This window comes from Anas platyrhynchos, chromosome Z, assembly GCF_047663525.1.
Source record: "Anas platyrhynchos isolate ZD024472 breed Pekin duck chromosome Z, IASCAAS_PekinDuck_T2T, whole genome shotgun sequence".
NCBI lineage: Eukaryota > Metazoa > Chordata > Aves > Anseriformes > Anatidae > Anas > Anas platyrhynchos.
Genome location: NC_092621.1, coordinates 44,247,170 through 44,266,926, shown reverse-complemented (window position 1 = coordinate 44,266,926; position 19,757 = coordinate 44,247,170). Strand labels below are relative to the sequence as shown.

The following is a 19,757-nucleotide window of genomic DNA, read 5'->3' as shown; positions in this document are numbered from 1 at the left end:
AAGCCTGTGGCAGATTCAAGATCAGTGCTAAGGAAACTCCAGAGATTAAATGTCTTCAAAAATAAGATCTGTTTCCATGACACCAAACAGTCTGACTTGCTCTTTTTGTTCATTTTTACCATTTGTATGTATTTGGCTCATCTTGTTTGATTTAGTGAGATATAGTCTTTTAGTATTTTTCATTTTCTCCAGGTAAATTTAACGAGCTCTACTAATTCTCTTTCCAATTTGTTGTGGTTTAACCCAGCCAGCAGTTAAGCACCACACAGCCGTTCACTTACCCTCCCCCCACAGTGGGACGGAAGAGAGAATTGGAAAAAGTAAAAGCTTGTGGGCTGAGATAAAAACAGTTTATCAGGACAGAAAAGAAAGAATAATAGTAATAACAATAATAACGTGTACAAAACAAGTGGTGCGCAGTGCAATTGCTCACCACCCACTGAGTGATGTCCAGCCCAGTCCCAAGCAGTGGTTCCCCCACCCCAGCCAGCCCCCCCATATGAATTGCTCAGCACAATGCCATACGGTATGGAGCATCCCTTTGGCCAGCCTGGGTCAGCTGTCCCAGTTCGTTCCCCACCCAGCTCCTGCTGCACCCACAGCCTCCTCACTGGTAGGGCGGTGTGGGGAGCTGAGAAATCCTTGGTTTGGTGTAAGCACTGCTCTTCAACAACTAAAACGTCAGTGTGGCCAGCAGGACTAGCAGGGCTAGGGAAGTGATTGTCCTCCTGTACCTAGCTCTGCTGAGGCCGCACCTCGAGTACTGTGTTCAGTTTTGGGCCCCTCGCTACAAGGACATCGAGGCTCTGGAGCATGTCCAGAGAAGGGCAACGAAGCTGGTGAGGAGCCTGGAGAACAAGTCCTACGAGGAGCAGCCGACAGAGCTGGGTTTGTTCAGCCTGGAGAAAAGGAGGCTCAGGGGCGACCTTATCGCTCTTTATAAGTACATTAAAGGAGGCTGTAGCGAGGTGGGGGTTGGTCTGTTCTCCCATGTGTCTGGTGACAGGATGAGGGGGGGTGGGCTAAAGTTGCACCAGGGGAGTTTTAGGTTGGATGTTAGGAAGAACTTCTTTACCGAAAAGGTTGTGAGGCATTGGAATGGGCTGCCCAGGGAAGTGGTTGAGGATGGGGCATCCACAGCTTCTCCTGGCAACCTGTGCCAGTGCCTCACCACCCTCTGAGTGAAGAATCTCCTCCTAGTGTCTAGTCTAAATCTATCCTCTTTTAGGTTAAGACCATTCCCCCTTGTCCTATCATTATGTACCCAAGTAAAGAGTTCTTCTCCATCTTTTTTATAAGACCTCTTTAAGTATGGAAAGGTCATAGTGTGATCTCCTGTAGCCTTCTCTTCCCCAGGCTGAACATCCCCAGCTCTCTCAGCCTTTCTTCATAAGAGAGGTGCTCCAGCCCTCTGATCATCTCTGTAGCCCTCCTCTGGACCTGCTCTAACAGGTTCACATCTTTCTTGTCCTGGGGAGCTCAGAGCTGGATGCAGCACTCCAGGTGGGGTCTCAAAAGGGCAGAGCAGAGGGGGACAATCATCTCCCTCCACCTGCTGGTCACACCTGTGTTGATGCAGCCCAGGATGCAGTTAGCTTTCTGGGCTGGAAGCACACACTGCTGGCTCATGTTGAGCTTATCATCCACCAGAACCCCCAAGTCCTTCTCTGCAGGGCTGCTCTCAATGAGTTCTTCTCCCAGTCTGTACTCCTGTCTGGGATTGCCCCAACCCAGGTTTAGCACCCTGCACTTGGACTTGTTGAACCTCGTGCAGTCACACGGGCCCATTTCTCCAGCCTGTCCAGGTCCCTTTGATTGGCACCTCTATTTTTGTTGGCATCAACTGCACCATTCAGCTTGGTGTCACCTGCAAATTTGCTGAGGGTGCATTCAATCCCATTGTCTATGTCATTGATGAAGATACTAAAAAGCACCGGTGCCAAGACATTGATCACCATTCTCTGGGTGTGGCCATTGAGCCAATTCCTTATCCACCAGATGGTCTACCCTTCAAATCCATATCTTTCCAATGTAGAGATTAGGATGTCATGTGGGACCATGTCAAAGGCCTTACAGAAGTCCAAGTAGATGACATCAGTCAGTCTTCCCTTGTCAACTGATGCAGACACTCCATCATAGAAGGCCACCAGTTCTGTCAGGCATGATTTGCCCTTGGTGATGCCATGTTGGCTGTCTCAAATCTCCCACTTGTCCTGCATATGCCTTAAAACTGCTTCCACGAGGATCTGGCACAGAGTTGAGGCTCACCAGTATGTAGTTCCTTGGGTCTTGCTTTCTACCCTTTTTTAAAATGGGAGTGATGTTTCCCTCTTCCAGTCACTGGGGACTTCACCTGGCTGCCATGATTTTTCAAATATGATGGAGAGAGGCTTGGTGACTACATCAGACAATTCCCTCAGTACCCTGGGATGCATGTCATCAGGGCCCATATACTTGTTAAGTGGTATCAGGATGTCCCGAACTTGCTCTTCACTTACAGAGGGAGGGACTCTGCTTCCTCAGCCCCCACTTAGAGGTTCAAGAACAAGAGATTTGGGAAGCCTGACAACCAGTGAAGACCAAGGAAAAGAAGTTAAGTACCTCTGCCTTCTCCTCATCTGTCATTACCTGTTCTCCATCTTCATTTGTCAGAGGATGAAAGAGGATGAAAGACTCCCTAGTCTTTCTTTTGCAGCCAATATACCTGTAGGACCCCTTCTTGTTATTTTCTGCATCCCTTGCCAAATTTAGTTCTGTCAGTGCCTTAGCTTTCCTGATCCCATCCCTGCACATGTGGACAGCACTTCTGAACCCTTCTCAGGGCACATGGCCCTGTTTACACCATTTCCACAATGTGTGCATTTCCTTCTTTTGCCCAGGTTTGACCAGCAGATCCTTATTTGTCTGGCAATCATAGAAAACGCTAGGATTTGAATATGTAATTATCTGTCTAAGGGACATCTAAAACAGAATCTGTGAATTTTATTAGAACTACAGGAATCTGAGCTTCATAAAAACAACAGGAATCCTGCATGGGTGCACTAGTGACAATCTTCCACATGACCAAGCATTGTTTGACCCACCGTAGCCCATATGACATTAAATATGCTGAGATTGCAGGCACAAACAGTTTTATGGAAGGAGGCAGAGCAAAGCTCAGAAATGTTTCTGTGTTTCATATACCTGCCACATTTGCTTACAGCAATGGTTTTGTTAAGTTAAGCTATGCTAGTATGCTAGGTCCTCTCCAGAGAGTATCTCACCAGAAGAATTTTCTTATTTTGAAGGGGCCATAGTAGAAGACAAAAATAACTTCCAAGTTCTGAAGCTGGCACCAGAAACAGGTTGCAAAGCAGTGGGCTGTAAAGCTGTAGGACTATAATGTCATATTTTTGGAAGCTACCATCAGTAATTTTGATAGTACTTTACTATTAAAATGCTTTAAAATGTGTACATATGGACATATGTTGTGAGGGAAAACTGGATTGGAATGGGAAGGTGAATTATTATGTGGACTTCTTGTAGGGTGGGATAAGAGCATCTCTGTTCCTTTAATGTGGATGCAAAACAGCAGTAGGAAGAGATCCTCTTAAGTTATTAGAGAATAAAGGGGGCATGCAGAAACAGCAGGAAGCAGTAAGACGAAGAGTCTGAGCAAGCACGAGCAACATGCAAAAAAACAAACAAGTCACTTTATTCAGTGAGAAGGGTAATCGAGTGGTAAAGCAAGTACAAGTTTTTCTTCCACAGGGTAGCAGGCATATGGCCTCTTCCCCACCTACCCCAGGTGTAAGCAGGACTGACTGCTTGCCATTTCTCTTCTTGTTCAGGTAAACCATTCAGATACCGATAGGAAAGCTGCACCATACAAGATTTTTTCCCCCACTTCCTGTCATTTGTTTATTTATTGTTAAATAAATTACTTATTGTAATTTGCCCAGGGAAGTGGCGGAGTCAGCATCCCTGGAGGTCTTTAAAAGACGTTTAGATGTAGAGCTTAGGGATATGGTTTAGTGGGGACTGTTAGTGTTAGGTCAGAGGTTGGACTCGATGATCTTGAGGTCTCTTCCAACCTAGAAATTCTGTGTTTCTGTGATGATTCTGTTTATTTTTCATGAGCAACTTGTTTAGCATGTCAGGTATTTCTACTGGGGTGGCAAGCCTGATGAGCCACACGGGTTACACGGGGTCGGATTCAGTTCCTTGTGGTGTGGAAATGCCCACTGCTTCACGCTCTTCTTCAACAGCCACCGTGACCGCCCATGCCACCGCATTCAGCCTTTTACTACCAGGAAACCACCCAGGGCACAGCACCAACACCCTTTTGCCTCAGCAGGGCCCCGTCATGGCGGACAGCCCGACCCGCCCCGCCCCGCCCCGGCGCTGGCAGCGGGCGTGAGGCGGGGCCGTGCTGCCGGAAGGGCCGCGCGGACGGCGGCGCTGCGGGACCGGCGGCTCTTCCGCCGCGGCCTGATGGCGGGGCGGCCATAGGGGACGCGCGGCCGGTGAGTGCGCGGCGGGGGGCGCCGAGCGGGGACGGGACGGGGACGGGGACGGGGACGGGGCCCTGCCGCGGGGCGGGTGCCCGGGCTGCGGCCGTTGAGGCGCTGCGGGCCGGGCCCTGTCAGCGCCAGGCGCGCCTCGGCGGGTGGGGGGGCGGCCTTGGGGTGAGGTGGCGGCCGTTGTGTTCTGCCGTTGCTGCCGTTGGGCGGGATGGCGGCGTCCCCCTGGTGAGGCGCCGCGGGGTGGGAGCTCGGCCCCCCCCGGGACAGGCGTGAGGTGAGAGCAGAGCTCCTCTGTGTGAGAGCCAAGCCTGTAGGAAGCAGGCGCTGGTGCCCCTGAGGGCGCCTTCGGGGCCTGCAAAATTAAAAAAAAATAGAATAAAAATCAGCACCATCAAGCACTGTGCTCCCATATCAAAGCCAACACAAGCATCTCAAGTGCTTCTCTGTAGCTTTCGCTGCAGTTCAAGCTCATACGTCTTATTTTGAATTTATTTATTTTTTTCTGGCTCGGTTCTGTGTGGCAGTAGTTAAACAACCCAGTGTTCAGTGTAGGTGTAAGCACTGCCTCTGGTGCCTGGCTGGGATCTCCCAGGTAGTGCCCACTTTCACAGTCCACACAGGCTCGAACTACCTTGCAGCTCGAGTTGCAGCTCTGTAAGTATTTACAGTAAGAGCACAGGCATGACCACGTCTGGGGAGCTAATTGGTAACGCAGATATTATTTGTTTCAGATAATACTCCACTACTACAAAATAGGCATACTTAGTGGCCAATGACATGAAACCTCTGACTGGCCAGCTAGCTAAAAAGTGCAAAGTGCGTTGGGCAGTGCAGGATTGTTTCTTAATCGTCATGTGATCTTTGCTCTACAGGCAGGTTGCAGGAGTTAAGCAACACCTCTGATCACAATTGTCATCCTGAACAAGGTGAATAGTATTGACAATAGGGGAAGGGAAATTTGTCGATGTAAACTGGCTGTTAGGACATCCTCTTTATTGCCTTCTAAGTGTTGCTGTACTGAGATGAGACTGGTGTGGACTCTGAGAAGTGTTTATCTGTCTGAAATGCATCAAGGGCTTCCTAAGCAAAAAAAGCCATGGGCTGTCTCTGTAGTGAGGGACAACCAGATGCGGGTTTTAAACATGTTAAGACAAGAAACCTCTATGATTTTGATGGGAACAAATTTTGCTTTCCAGCAAGACTTGCTTGCCTTTATGGTATTATAGAACCACAGCTTTGGTTGTTAATAACAAATAATAACCAGGGCGCTTATGTTTATTGGTTGATTATTTTTAAAATACTGTTTTTAACTTTTTAATTTCTAGCTGTGAATCACTACATTGAATAGCAATAACCATGGGAGATGCTGCAAAACCTCCCTTTGCCAAACAAGATAAGAAACCAGAAATGTGTGAAGAAGAATTAAAAGGAAGTCCATTACAGAAAGACTGCCAAGCCATGGATGAATATGGGAATGGCCATAGCAATAAAATGGATATCAGCATGCAAAAGAAGAGGGGAACACCAGGTCATTATGGAAATAGTCCTAGGCGAGGGCCACGTAATATTTTGAGTAGCCCACATTCACTTAAAAACATAACTCACAGTCAAGGATTGAAGTTCAGCGATACCCAAAAAGACCAAATAAAGAAGTGGATATCTGATGACCACCGTGGTACTTCTGACAGCTGGAGAGAGTACAGATCTGTAGCATGGATCCCCATGCACAGCAGGACAAGAAAGGACTCTTATCATGAGGTTGAAGGTGCAGGAAACAGAAATGTAAGACGACAACTTCAGAAAGACTTAACAAATGAAGACGTTCCAGAGATGCAGAAAGGAAACCCTGGTAATCAACATATTTGTTTATTTTTACATAGCTGTACTGTAGCTTTTTGTATGTGTTACTGAAAAAGTAAAATGGCAATAATCACCTTTAACACAAAAGTTATTTCTGTTCTGTCATATATTGCAAATTGACTGAAGTGTACTGGAGCACTTTAAATGAATTGACACAGTGTATCATACAGAACTTGTTTTATAAATTGTGTTGACTTGTTAAATTAGCTTTTAAATGGTAGGAGTTAGATTGCAGCATCTGTGTGTTATCCCTGTTTGCAGTTTCTCTGTTAAAATTTGATTGAATCTGTCAAGGCCAATAAGGGATTTTTCAGTTAAGTTGCTGCAGGATAAGATTTTGGCACTACCAAGGAGGTCCATAAAAACACATCTTAATGAAGACTGAAAGCAATGCAACATAGGTGTTGATGTGAGCAAGAAACAGTGGTACATCAAGAACAAAAACAATTATTCTCTGTGTATATTAAACTTAGCTGGGGTAACTGATACTAATATTGAGAGTACAAACTCTAAATACTGAAATGAAGAGGAGGACAGGCTGGAGTGGGGATAAAGTAATCGATACCATCACATCTGCACTGAACATGAGTATCAGAAGGGAGTGTCAGTGGACCAGAGCGGTGAGAAGAATGAGAGACTAGTACACCAGGGGTGCTATTAATAGGGGACTTCCTGTTAAAAAGAACTCTCTCTTATTTTGGTGAAGTGTAATGGTCAAAACAAACATTGATCTGCCCTCCTTCTGAGAAGAAAAAGTATTGCTGGTTGATGCAAAGATGTCCAGGAATTAATTGTCCTTTCCCTTGGTATCAATTGTAAAAAAACAAACAAAAAAAAAAAAACGGTGAGCTGGTGCCCAGTGTCTTTCATTGTTAGAAATTAATTGTACACTGTCAACCTTGTTAATTGTACACTTGTCATCTTAGATGGAAAGAGCAGAGAATACTTTCTCAAGTTTATTTTCAATTTTGTTGTGTTTACTGAACTGTATTCCCTTGAAACTTCATGAACTTGCTGAAAAAGATTTTTGGAATGTGACAATCACACTTAAGACTTTACTCAGAATAAGGGGGTTACTGGCAAGTAGGAAAGGGCAAGTATCTCTTAAAAATTCAATTAAAAATGGTGTGCAACTTTAATTTGGGGAATCTATTGTGCAAGAAATATTGTAACCTACTGTAAGTATTTGGAAGGTAGCAAAGAAATGAGTAGCAGTAAACATGGATTTTTTGAGGAGAAAGTACTTCAAGTCCTTCTGATTTATTTACTAAAAATGTTGATCGGTTCCTGCAGTTATGGGAAAGGCAGTTGGTAGATGCTGCTAGTAGTACTCTCAACACTTGTATGCCAGTCCTATAAGTAAACCAGGAGAAATTTCTCTAGATAAAATTAATAAAGAAAGGTTGGGTGTGGTGCACAGGGTCAAGGTTTTTAAAGCTACTTAGTGCTTACAGAGGAAAATGATACGTAGGTAGTTGTCACGCACTCCTGCAAAGATGTTTATTTAATACACTCTTTTCTACAATTTATGTCTGAATTGATCAGAAAAAAAGTAGTCAAATGTTGTGGGTCATAGGAGTTTTAGCAAGACTCAGTACAGAAAATGAAAGGGATTTATTAAATTAAGACCAACTTATTCTGTTCATTGGAACTTGCTTTGGAGAGTACTATCCCCATGACATATTTATTCCAGCATAAGCTTCTGCTGCCAAAAGGAATTATATTACTGTTCTTGCCCTGTTCCTGTTTACAACAGTAATGCACGCATGCTGTTCAGTGAACTGAATCAAAAAAAAATGGTTGAAGATTCACAACTGCAGTGTTTTTCTGCCAGTTATTAAGAGATAAAAATTGTGGTCACAGGGAAGAACTCCAGATACATTTGGTAGACCAGTTATGTTTTGTCATTTATTTTTCTAATTATTATAAACAAAAACCTCATGGTATAACAATGGTTTTAGAGTTTAGGTAAGTTACGTAAACTTTCTCAGAAGCAGGGAACTTTGGAAATTCCATGCATCTGCACATTCTGTGTAGATACCTTTCATTTGAACAGCTAGGACGCAATCTAAAATGAATATCCATGAAAATCCAGCCTATACGTATTCATTCCTGAGTTCTAGTAGAAACTTCTGTTTCAAAATAATTACAAAGCTTAAAAGAAGTGGTATTTGCAGTCCTTAGATACAGAACTTTTGCTGTAAACAAGCTTTCTAGCCATGTTTGTTGTGCAAGTTATGTAGCTTTATTAAGCAACGTGTATGAATACTTAGCCAGTTCATTATTTATTGATGTGTAGCCAAAAAGTATTACTACTGTGTTTTTTTTATTTGTCTACTTAATAACGTGAAGGCAATAGCGATCAATGTGTTGGTTTAATTGAAAGGCAAGTACACATTAAGAGACAGGTACTACTGGCGATAATAAATTATGTCAGCTAACCTACTACTGCTATATTGTAGTGCAGTTAGCTCTTAGAAATTATTCATATTGGCCTACAGTCACTAAATCCGTGATAGCCTTGGTGGCCTATGGGTTGCTTCACTTTATAGTTTGTACGTATACCTAAGCCTCACAAGGAATCCTGAAGCCTTTGACTATATTCTATCTTTTCTTTATAATGACATATAGATACGTTCCAAGTAGACAGTGAAATCTATTGCATTTAACTTTTTTTTTTTTTTTGCCAGTTTTAACAAAACTATATAAATAAGGTTGCTGGCCATTTTCAGTGAGACAAACTAGTGTTTCATGGCAGCTCAAAACAGAGAAACTATAGTACTATAGGTTCTGACATAGCTATACACTCTTGCTAGCAATACTAGACATGCATGGAACAGATTATGGTACTGTGCAGGGTAGATGATTTGTTTTACAACAATAAAACCTTGGCTCTCACAGACATAGAGTGAAAATTAAAAAAAAACTAAAATGTTTTATTTTGAAGTTATTTGACATGTTTACTCTCATAACTCTTTCTAAGAAATGAAGAAACTGAAGAAAACAAGGAGGTCAAGAAGAACTAGAAAAGATGAGTGTGATCATGATGATGAAGTGGATGGTCCAGTTATAGATGAACCTCAGCTGTCAGCAAAAGAGCTTCTAGGGTTGCAACAAGCTGAAGAACGCTTGAAGCGAGACTGCATTTACAGACTGAAGAAGGTGTCACTGTCTTTACCTATATTGTTGTTTCTTAATTTTTTAATCTTGGAATTAAGATGTAGAGGATACACTTTGAGCAATTTCTCTGACTCTAGCTAGAAAGTCATTATATAATTGATGTAACTGTCTAAATTGATACTGTTAATGACTTGTCAAGAGAAGGCAGGTTCTCCTGTGTTTTTTACCAAGTTGTGATTTGGCAGCAAGATGAGCACAAAAAAGGCTGCTCCTTTAGTTCATCAATTACCATTAGTTCCCTAGAGACTGGGGCAGTGTATCAGAAGAAAATAATAGTATATTCTATATTCTGCCATGTGTTGTTTTTTTTCTAAACACAAAAGCAAGATGTTGGTCTTGTTTGACCCAGTAGCACTGTTCTTCTGGCATTGTATCTGATATTCAAATTTTATGATTGTAATGACACAGTTGGAACAGCTAGAGTGTTCCTGGATTTCAGCGTTACAGTCACTCAGCAAGGGATTGAATAAGATGAAGGTAATGTTAATCTGTATTTTAAGTTTTTTTGTGTGTGTGTTTTTTTTTTTTACTGTCTTTATTTTAGCAACCTCGAAGCTATCCATCAGCAAAATATGCCTGCAAGTTGTGTGATGTTTTGATTGAGTCAGTGGCTTTTGCTCATAAGCATATTAAGGAGAAGAGACACAAGAAAAGCATAAAGGTGAGTTAAGGACAGTAGCAGAAACATAAAATGCAGATCTATGAAACTGTCATTACTTTGCTAATAACAATGAAACTGCATTATCCAAAATAATCCTCATTTATTTTTTTCTGTATTTGAAGCTCCTTGAAAGCATTCAAATAGTGATGCTGGTAAAAAAAAGTAAATTTGGAACCTGGACTCTGCTTCCACCTTCACCTTTGGAATTTAATTTGTGCTTTTTCATGTCTGTTATTAAAGAAAGTTCTCATTTAAAGTGTCACTCAGTAATATTTGGTACCAGTGGTTTAAGTATGGTAAACAGCTGTAACAACTAACTCTTCTGCAATTCTCTTGTTTTACTTGTGGATTAGTTATGTTTATTCACCTGATTTATTGGGAGGTGTCCCTGCAGGGGGCTTGGAACAAGATGATCACAGAATCACAGAATTTCTAGGTTGGAAGAGACCTCAAGATCATCGAGTCCAACCTCTGACCTAACACTAAGTTCTCCACTAAACCGTATTGCTAAGTTCAACATCTAAACATCTTTTAAAGACCTCCAGGGATGGTGACTCCACCACTTTCCTCACTCCCCATTCCAATGCCTAACAACCCTCTCAGTAAAGAAGTTCTTCCTAATATCCAACCTAAAACACCCCTGGCGCAACTTTAGCCCATTCCCCTTCGTCCTGTCACCAGGCATGTGGGAGAACAGACCAACCCCCACCTCGCTACAGCCTCCTTTAAGGTATCTGTAGAGAGCGATAAGGTCGCCCCTGAGCCTCCTCTTCTCCAGGCTGAACAAGCCCAGCTCCCTCAGCCGCTCCTCGTAGGACTTGTTCTCCAGACCCCTCACCAGCTTCGTCGCCCTTCTCTGGACTCTTTCGAGCACCTCCATGTCCTTGTAGCGAGGGGCCCAAAACTGAGCACGGAACTCAAGGTGCGGCCTCACCAGAGTCGAGTACAGGGGGACAATCACTTCCCTGGACCTGCTGGCCACATTGTTTCTGATACAAGCCAGGATGCTGTTGGCCTTCTTGGCCACCTGAGCACACTGCTGGCTCATATTCAGCCAACTATCAACCATCACTCCCAGGTCCTTCTCCGCCAGGCAGCTTTCCAACCACTCATCTTCCAGCCTGTAGCTCTGCTTGGGGTTGTTGTGCCCCAGGTGCAGGACCCGGCACTTGGCCTTGTTGAACCTCATGCAGTTGACCTCAGCCCATCGGTGCAGCCTATCCAGATCCTCCTGCAGAGCCTTCCTACCCTCAAGCAGATCAACACACGCACCTAACTTGTTGTCATGTGCGAACTTACTGAGGGTGCACTCGATCCCCTCATCCAGATCATCAATAATATCTGATGTTCATTTTACTTTCTCAGCTTGGAGTAGACAACTATCTTATTCAGGTTTACTGCTTCTTCCTCATTAACTTCTACCCTTTCTTCATAGGTGATGAAAGGGTTGATGATCTTTTTTATGTTTCATATAACTACGTGTATCTACACACACACACACACACACTGCATGTTACTGAAGCCTTCTGGAATATGTATTTTTTTATCCCTGCTACGTTTTCTCTTTTGTTAATTCTTCCTTTCAGTTACTTCCACTGTATTGAAAACCTGTGTTAGTGTTAATTGAGATGAGTTGTATGCATTCATTCTAGTGCATTAGGTCATCTAGTGCACTACTGACCAGAATCATTAAAACATTAGTCTTATTATCTTTAAAGGAAAAGCAAGAGGAACAGATGCTGAGCACCCTGCCTCCTCCAACAGCTTCACAGATTAAAGCTATTGGTGTTGCCATTGAAAATGTAGTACAGGAGTTTGGCTTAAGTAATGAAGATTTAGAAGAAAGGCTCAACATTAAAACGGTGATGGAAGATGTGCTTCATCAAAAATTGCCAGGTATTATTTGTGATCTGTTCTAAATGCTAGTGTCCTGGTTTCAGTTAGGGCAGATTTAATTTTCTTTCTTGTAGCTGGTAGGGTGCTAAGTTTTGGATTAGAATGAGAAGAGTGCTGATAACACGCTGGTGTTTAAATTGTTGCAGAGCAGTGCTTACACCAAGCCAAGGACTTTCCAGCTTCTTTCTCTGTCCTGCCAGCGGGCAGGCTGGGGGTGCAGCAAGAGCTGGGAGGGGACAGACCCAGGACAGCTGACCCAAACTGGCCGAAGGGGTATTCCATACTGTATGGGGTCATGCTGAACAATATATAGGGGTGACTAGCCGCAGGGAGGAGGGCCAGACTGCTCAGGGTTAGGCTGGGCATCGGTCAGCAGGTGGTGAGTAATTGCATTGTGCATCACTTGTTTCATACACATTAGGAGTAGTAGTACTATTATCATCATCATTATTATTATTGTTATTATTATTTTCCTGTCCTAATAAACTGTCTTTATCTCAATTCACAGGCTTCACTTTCACATTTCTCTCCCCCATCCCAGAGAGGGAGGGGGGAGAGTGAGCAAACGGCTGTGTGGTGTTTAGCTGCCAGCCGGGTAAAACCACAACAGCCAGCTATGTCAATTCTAAAAAAATCACAAAGGTGAAGACTTAATTAAAAGCCTTGACTATTTGAATACTAAAACACTATATTTGGTTTCTAATATGTTAATCAATATGAAGTGGCAACATAGTCTCATATCAGAATTAAGTGGTGCTCATGACCCAAACAGACCTGTAGTAAAAAGTAAAGATGAGCAGGACGTGAGGAGCATTTGATCTTCATGGTAGGCCTTTACTAGCTACAGAATGAGAGGTACAATTTATTAACTGACCTCTGTTCTATTGGAAGATTCTTCTTGAGTTCTTGTGATTATTAAAACCAGAAGTAGGTGTAAGATCTATTGGTAATGTTGTAAAGTAGCTACAGACTTAAAATTGGGTGTAGAATAAATGTATTATAAATCTTTTTCATTGCAGAATGCTCATTAAGATTGTATGGCTCCTCCTGTAGCGGATTTGGTTTCAAAACTTCAGACATAAACATAGATATCCAGTTTCCTGCCAGTGTAAGTAAGACTATTTCATTAAATCTGTTGGAGTGCTTTGCACCTTTGAGTGTAGTTTAAATATAAATTACAAAGTGGTAATAGAACTTCTTATGAAAAAGCATTGGGAAGAACAGAGCTACCACATCAATACTGTCTTAAAATAACATCCCTTGCTGCATAGGGCCAGTATTGGTCAGGTATTGTAACATGACTTTGTGCTTTATCACATCTTCCTTCTAAAAATCTGAAATCTGCTAAAACATCCGGACTCCTAGCAGTCCGGTGGGAAAAGTCAAGTTAATTGTCTTCTTTTAAAGCTGAATTAAATGGATGATCTTGCTTCTGTACTATACTACATGCATTAGAATTTGATTGCTACATTATTTTTGAGCCATGAAACTATTTTACATCACTTGTTTGTGAGCTAATGTAAAGTCTTCATTTGTTATGCTCATTGTTTCTGTATATTTTTGTGCTTGAAACTTTGAAAGAAATTCAGGATGGTGAAAACCTTATGCTTCTATGCTTAAGCTCATTTCTGGTTTGACAGCCTCATAGCTAAAATCTTGCATTTCCTCAGAGAAACAAACATTGAAATGTAATGGAGAAAAGAATGATCCAAGTTCATAGAATAGATATAAAAGCTGTGATTTTAATCTCTTACATGAGGTCCACTACTGTCAGAAGGCAATTGTATTTAAGCACACTGAAACAGTATTTTTCATTGTGTTTTTGTTTTTTGTTTTTTTTCACAACCGAGTCTTTGATAGAGATGAGAACAGATATACTTAGAGTTACTCCAGGATATTTTTCATTTATCTTCTTTCTGATATACTTTGATGATAATTAAGAAGAGCAGGTTCTTCTCAGTTGCTCTTACTGTTTCCCCATTGCTTCCCCTCTCTGGAAGAAAAATGGAACTGTCCTAGAGGCAATGTTTTACAGTTCTTTTTGAATTGTAGAAAATCACCTTTTTCACAGCAGTGAAAACAGCTTTATTACTTCTGTTCACAGATGAGTCAACCAGATGTTCTCTTACTTGTTCAAGAAAGTCTGCAGAACAGTGGTAAGAAAAAATTGCTTCCTTTTCAATTCAATTAAACTATTATTGCTTAGTAGTGTTGAATGTCATCTCAAAGATGGAATCATAGAATGGTTTGTACTGGAAGGGGCGTTAAAGATCATCTCATTCCATTACCCTCCTGTCAAGGGCAGGGACATCTTCTGCTAGACCAAGTTGCCCAAAGGTCCCATCCAGTCTGGCCTTATGCACTTCCAGGGATGGGGCATCCACAGCTTCTCTGGACAACCTGTTCCACTGCCTCACTATCCTTATAGTAAAGAATTCCTTCCTGATATCTAATGTAAATCTACCATTCTTTAATTTAAAACTATTTTTCCTTGTCCTATCACTACATTCCCTGACAAAGTCCCTCTCCTGCTTGAACAGGTATACCATGTGACTGTGAGGTTTTTAAAAATAATTTGAAACTGAAAAATATTGCAGAAAATACTACATCATTGCAAGCAAAACTTACGCTTGCATCTATAGCCAGTTTTATGACTTCTGGAGTACCATCATTTCTGTTGATACCGGAAATTCCTAATGAGACATTTTCTTCTGTGTTACAAGGGAAGAAGGTGGAATGTGCTGCATCTCTTTCCTGAGACAGCTATTAACTATATATAGTACCAAAAGTAGCCTGGGATTTTCTAACTTGTCATCAGACCATGTTTATTGTGGTCTGTTTTCTTATAACTGCATGACTATTAATGTCGTGATCTAATGTACACCTGTTTTTTCAGGTAATTAATACAATTGTGTGTACTAATAAAGGCAAGTAACATTTAAGATCTTAAAAAATGCACTCAAACCAATTAGGACATACCCAGGCAAAAAATTGAAAGATGGGAAAGAAATTTTGTCCTTTTAAATACAGATTTTGACAAGTAACTTTTTGACTTTTTTGCCTTGCTTTGTGTCCACAGATGAGAAATCAGACTTTATGGTTCCAAACAAGTACAATAAACATGCATGTATTTTCTGACCTAGATTTTTTCATTCCTCACAACCTCCCTCCCCAGCCATTTTATGTACATGTTCTTCTCTGATGAGTAGACTGTTAACAGCCTTTGAGGATGGGGTTATTTATTTCTCAACCAGCATGGAAGAATAGAGGAACTTACAATCTCTAATATGTTCTGAAAGCACACAATGTTTTCTTTAATATATAGTCCAAAGACTTTTTCTATGAGTCAAGAGATACAGGGACAGAGTATTAGGCATTTGAGTTAGCTCAGTGGCAAAAGCAAGGTATTTTCAAAGAGATCATGTGTCCTGGTGGCTAGACGGGAACAAGAAGATTTCAGTTTCACAGTTCTTAAGTTGGGTACCTAAATATTTTATTGTTTCTTCTGCACTTGATCCAGTGAAACAGTGAGGTATCAAGTAATAAGTCCAGTTTGGATCAATATTACTTCAACTGGAAGGACTGCAGTTGCATTTGTGCTTCTTGGTGTTAAGAAAAAAAAATGAAGCTGAATTATATTTGGAAAGCTATATAAAGAATAGGGGGAGTCAAAGGGAGTAGAAGCATAGCAGGGAGACATGACTTCTTGTTAGGAAGCCTGTTCTAATACTTGCATAAAGCAACACTAGATTACCAGAGAAAATAAGATTCATTGCTTTATTTCCACCTAATACTAAGGTAACACTATTTCTTTCATCTTTTGCACTAACGTTGTTTACAGATACCATTGGTCTGTCTGTATGCCTGTATTACTGAAGTTGTTCAGGAGTTTAACCTGCCTAAGTTTCAAATAGTACTTAATCAGAGTATACCTGCTTAAATATACCTACTATATGTATTAGTTTTGAAAAGTTCATTTTTTCTTAAGAGTTGCTATTTGAGAAAATGCTTATTATAGACCACACTCTTACTATTGCATTTGAAAAACTTGCTTTAAAGTAGTGAATGATTATCAGATCTGATAAACTGCATTCTTGGCTGAGTTAATAAAATCATGAATTTTGAGGTAATTAAGAAATTAAATGTCAGAAAATAGCTGCACTTCTCTAGTTGCATCCAGGTCAACATATTTGCACAAATACAGGCTGGGTAGAGAATGGATTGAGAGCAGCCCTGCGATCAGGGACCTGGGAGTGTTGGTTGATGAGAAGCTCAATGTGAGCTGGCAAGGTGCACTTGCAGCCCAGTAAACCAACCGCATCCTGGGCTGCACCAAAAGCAGCATGGCCAGCAGGGTGAGGGAGGTGATTGTGCCCCTCTGCTCTGCTCTCGTGAGACCCCACCTGGAGCCCTGCATTCAGCTCTGGGGCCCCCAGCACAAGAAGGACATGGACCTGTTAGAGCAGGCCCAAAGGAGGGCCACAAGGATGCTTAGAGAGCTGGAGCACCTCTCCTGTGAAGACAGGCTGAGGGAGTTGGGGTTGTTCAGTCTGGAGAAGAGAAGGCTCTGGGGAGACCTTGTAACAGCCTGCCAGTACCTAAAGGGAGCCTACAGGAAGGTGGGGAGGGACTCCTTGTCAGCGATTGTATTGATTCAAGGAGTAAAGGATTTAAACTAAAAAAGGGTAGATTTAGATTAGAAACAAGGAAGACATTCTTTACTCAGAGTATGATGAGGAAGTGGAACGTGTTTCCCGGAGAAGCTGTGGATGCCCCATCCCTGCAAGTGTTCGAGGCCGGGCTGGATGGGGCTTTGGGCAACCTGGTCTGGTGGGAGGTGTCCCTGCCCATGGCAGGGGTTGGAACTGGGTGACCTTTAACGTCCCTCCCAACCTAAACCATTCTATGATTCAATGTTATTTTCTGTCAGTACCATAGTTAATGTGTTTTTTTTCTCTTTTTTTCCTCCCTAGAATCATTTATTGAAGTTGATGCGGATTTCCATACTAGAATACCAGTGGTGGTGTGCAGAGAAAAGCAAAGGTCTCTGTTGTCACTTCGTGTATTCTAATAGTATATTACTACATAAATTGTGTGTACCAACATCTGACAAATGACATTTCAGTACTAAATTATTACAGTTACATTGATCTTGAAACATAAACTAACACTCATGGGCAAGTCATTCCTAGTCTAGAATAAGAGTGTAAGGGTTGTTCTGGCCTCAGCTGAATATTTCTCAGTCCTTTCAACCATTACGGTTTCCAGCATATGCCTTTACTGCTCCATTTGGGATAAATGCTTAACAGGAGTTCCTTTGCTGCCTTCTAGATAACTTAGAAACTTCATTAAATTCAGGTTTTCTTTAAGGGCAAGATCAGCTTGCTTAACCTCACTAGTATTTCACAAATTTTATTTTGCCCATGTATTTGATATCACTTAAGATTTATGCAACATTCTGTAAATACTTGCTGGTACAGGTATATAATCAGTTATTTGCTTCTACTTTGATCTCACTGTTTGAAAGCATTTCTTGTTCTGTGGAAACAGCGTAGAAACTGTTCTGTGATGGGTGTCATGTGGGGAACATGTTTTTGATTCATAAAGGAAATCGGTACTTTAAGTTTTTGTGTTTTTTTTTTTTTTAATTGAATTAATATAATTAGAATTGATGTCACTAGAAACATACTTAAGTTTGAATTGTACTTGAACACACTTTCACAGAAAGTTACAATGCATATATTTTCAATCTAATCATAAATTGGTTTTCTGTGGTTCTTTTAATGTAGACAAGCTGTCTTGGAAAGGCTGTTAAATCTTTTCATGGCAACCACCTTCTACAATGTTTTGTGAGATGTCTTCTAACCTACCACTCTTACAATACCTTCAATATCTTTACTTTTTTTCTCTGTTTTTTAGTGGCCTTATTTGTAAAGTAAGTGCAGGGAATGATAATGCTTATCTGACAACAAACCATTTGGCTACACTTGGAAAACTGGAACCTTCTGTTGTATCTTTAGTGATTGCCTTCAGGTACTGGGCAAAGGTAAGCGTTATTTTTATTCCCCCACCTGTGAAAATATTGAATGAAGGTTGGTACTGTGCTGGTGAGACTGTACATACGGTTTAGAAAACAATTGTGGAAATGTTCGTAGAGTTGGAAAAGGCATATATATTCTTTTATAAACTAAAAGTTATACCTTGTTGTTTTATAATGTTCCAGTAAATTTCAGAAGTGGAATTTTCAGATTCAGTTACTGGCATGCAAGGCTATAAGTGTCCTGCTCTTCTGCGTTACCAACACCAGAATGTATATGAAGTGGAATTAGTACTTTCATATAAACTTAATCCACCATGAAAAAAAAAAAAAAAGAAAGGAAAGCTGTTTGTTTCCATACGTAGATTAAAACCTTTCTTTTTCAAGATTTTATGTGCGAGCAGTTAAAATATGACTTACAAAAACGTAGAAAATCATTTGAACTTCAGTTGTATCAATGTAAAACAAGTCATCATTTTGAAAATGTTCAGTGTGCTGTTTTGCCAGTCTATGTATTCTGACTCTGCTGTATATTTGCACACCAGAACTCTTAGCTGAGAAGTTTGTAGTAATGTTATCACTCCGGTCATGTTATGACTCCTCCGCTTAAGTGGAGGACGTGAATGTTCATGTCTCACAAGACAAGGTCAGAGATACCTGAGTTTCTCTTCGTATGTGTACTGTGGCAGACTTCTGAACAGGAATTAAAATGAGATTTTGCATGTTGTCTCTTGAAACATCAGTGACCACACAATATATTTTTACAGTTGTGCTGCGTTGATCGTCCTGAAGAAGGAGGCTTGTCACCTTATGTGTTTGCATTAATGGTCATCTTCTTCCTGCAACAGAGGAAAGAGCCTTTTCTACCTGTCTACTTGGGATCTTGGGTATGTATATTAATAAACTGAATATTGTGAATGAGAGGACAATCCTTTTCACTTTTGGTGATGGTATAACCTGTCAGCTTTTTGCTATACTGAACAAACCATACACCAATCATTTCTGCTGGAACTCAGAAAGAGTGTGATTTCAGCCATGCTACACTTAACCTTTATGTACTTGGCTGCAAGGATGCAGTTCACAACCATAGTCACTGAATTAAGTACTACTTTTGACCCTTTAGTGAGTAAGGAGAGTAGGCCATTGAATAATGCAATTCATAACAACCCACTTCCTCATTTCTTCAGCCTTTCTTCCATACTCTTGAGAATTCTGAATTCATATAGCTATATCCCAAACCAGTGTCTTGGACTTTAACATATAATGTTAAATTATATTCACTTCCAGTGAAGAATGTGTAGACCACAGTTCGGGAGCACATTAGCTTAGTCCATTAGCACATTGGTCCATGGGATCAGACTAGGAGTTTAAAGCATATATTTCTTGATTTAAAAGCCTGAGATGCATCCTAATATTAGGAGTGCTATTAGGGACACATCCGGTTTTCCAGGACATCATTCAGCTGTTTGTACCCATGGCATGCATTTTGATTTGTACAGTCACCTGTTAATATTCAGTGTGCATGTTCTAGTTTCCATGAGCAATTACATGGGCCTTGCAGTTAATGATTTCTTTTGCTATGTGATTGACTCATTCCTAAAGTTTCTTCACACTGTGC

General features: G+C 41.2%; 1 protein-coding gene across 5 annotated transcripts in view; it reads left to right on the top strand.

Moving 5' to 3' along the window:
• Positions 1-4,365: 4,365 nt before the first annotated feature.
• The window catches only part of TUT7 (terminal uridylyl transferase 7), a 33,721-nt gene continuing 18,329 nt past the window's right edge, over positions 4,366-19,757 (top strand). For 3 of the 5 annotated variants that reach the window (XM_072031786.1, XM_072031787.1, XM_038170432.2), the window contains exons 1-10: positions 4,366-4,505; positions 5,831-6,354; positions 9,349-9,527; positions 10,090-10,206; positions 11,925-12,102; positions 13,122-13,210; positions 14,207-14,258; positions 17,076-17,145; positions 18,022-18,148; positions 18,907-19,026. In XM_072031786.1, the coding sequence (XP_071887887.1) occupies positions 5,862-6,354; positions 9,349-9,527; positions 10,090-10,206; positions 11,925-12,102; positions 13,122-13,210; positions 14,207-14,258; positions 17,076-17,145; positions 18,022-18,148; positions 18,907-19,026 (1,425 nt within the window). In that variant the 5' untranslated portion in view covers positions 4,366-4,505; positions 5,831-5,861. Of the gene's footprint in view, positions 4,506-4,693; positions 4,780-5,377; positions 5,432-5,830; positions 6,355-9,348; positions 9,528-10,089; positions 10,207-11,924; positions 12,103-13,121; positions 13,211-14,206; positions 14,259-17,075; positions 17,146-18,021; positions 18,149-18,906; positions 19,027-19,757 lie in introns of those variants that run through there. The other 2 variants (XM_072031784.1, XM_072031785.1) reach the window with 2 other exon arrangements.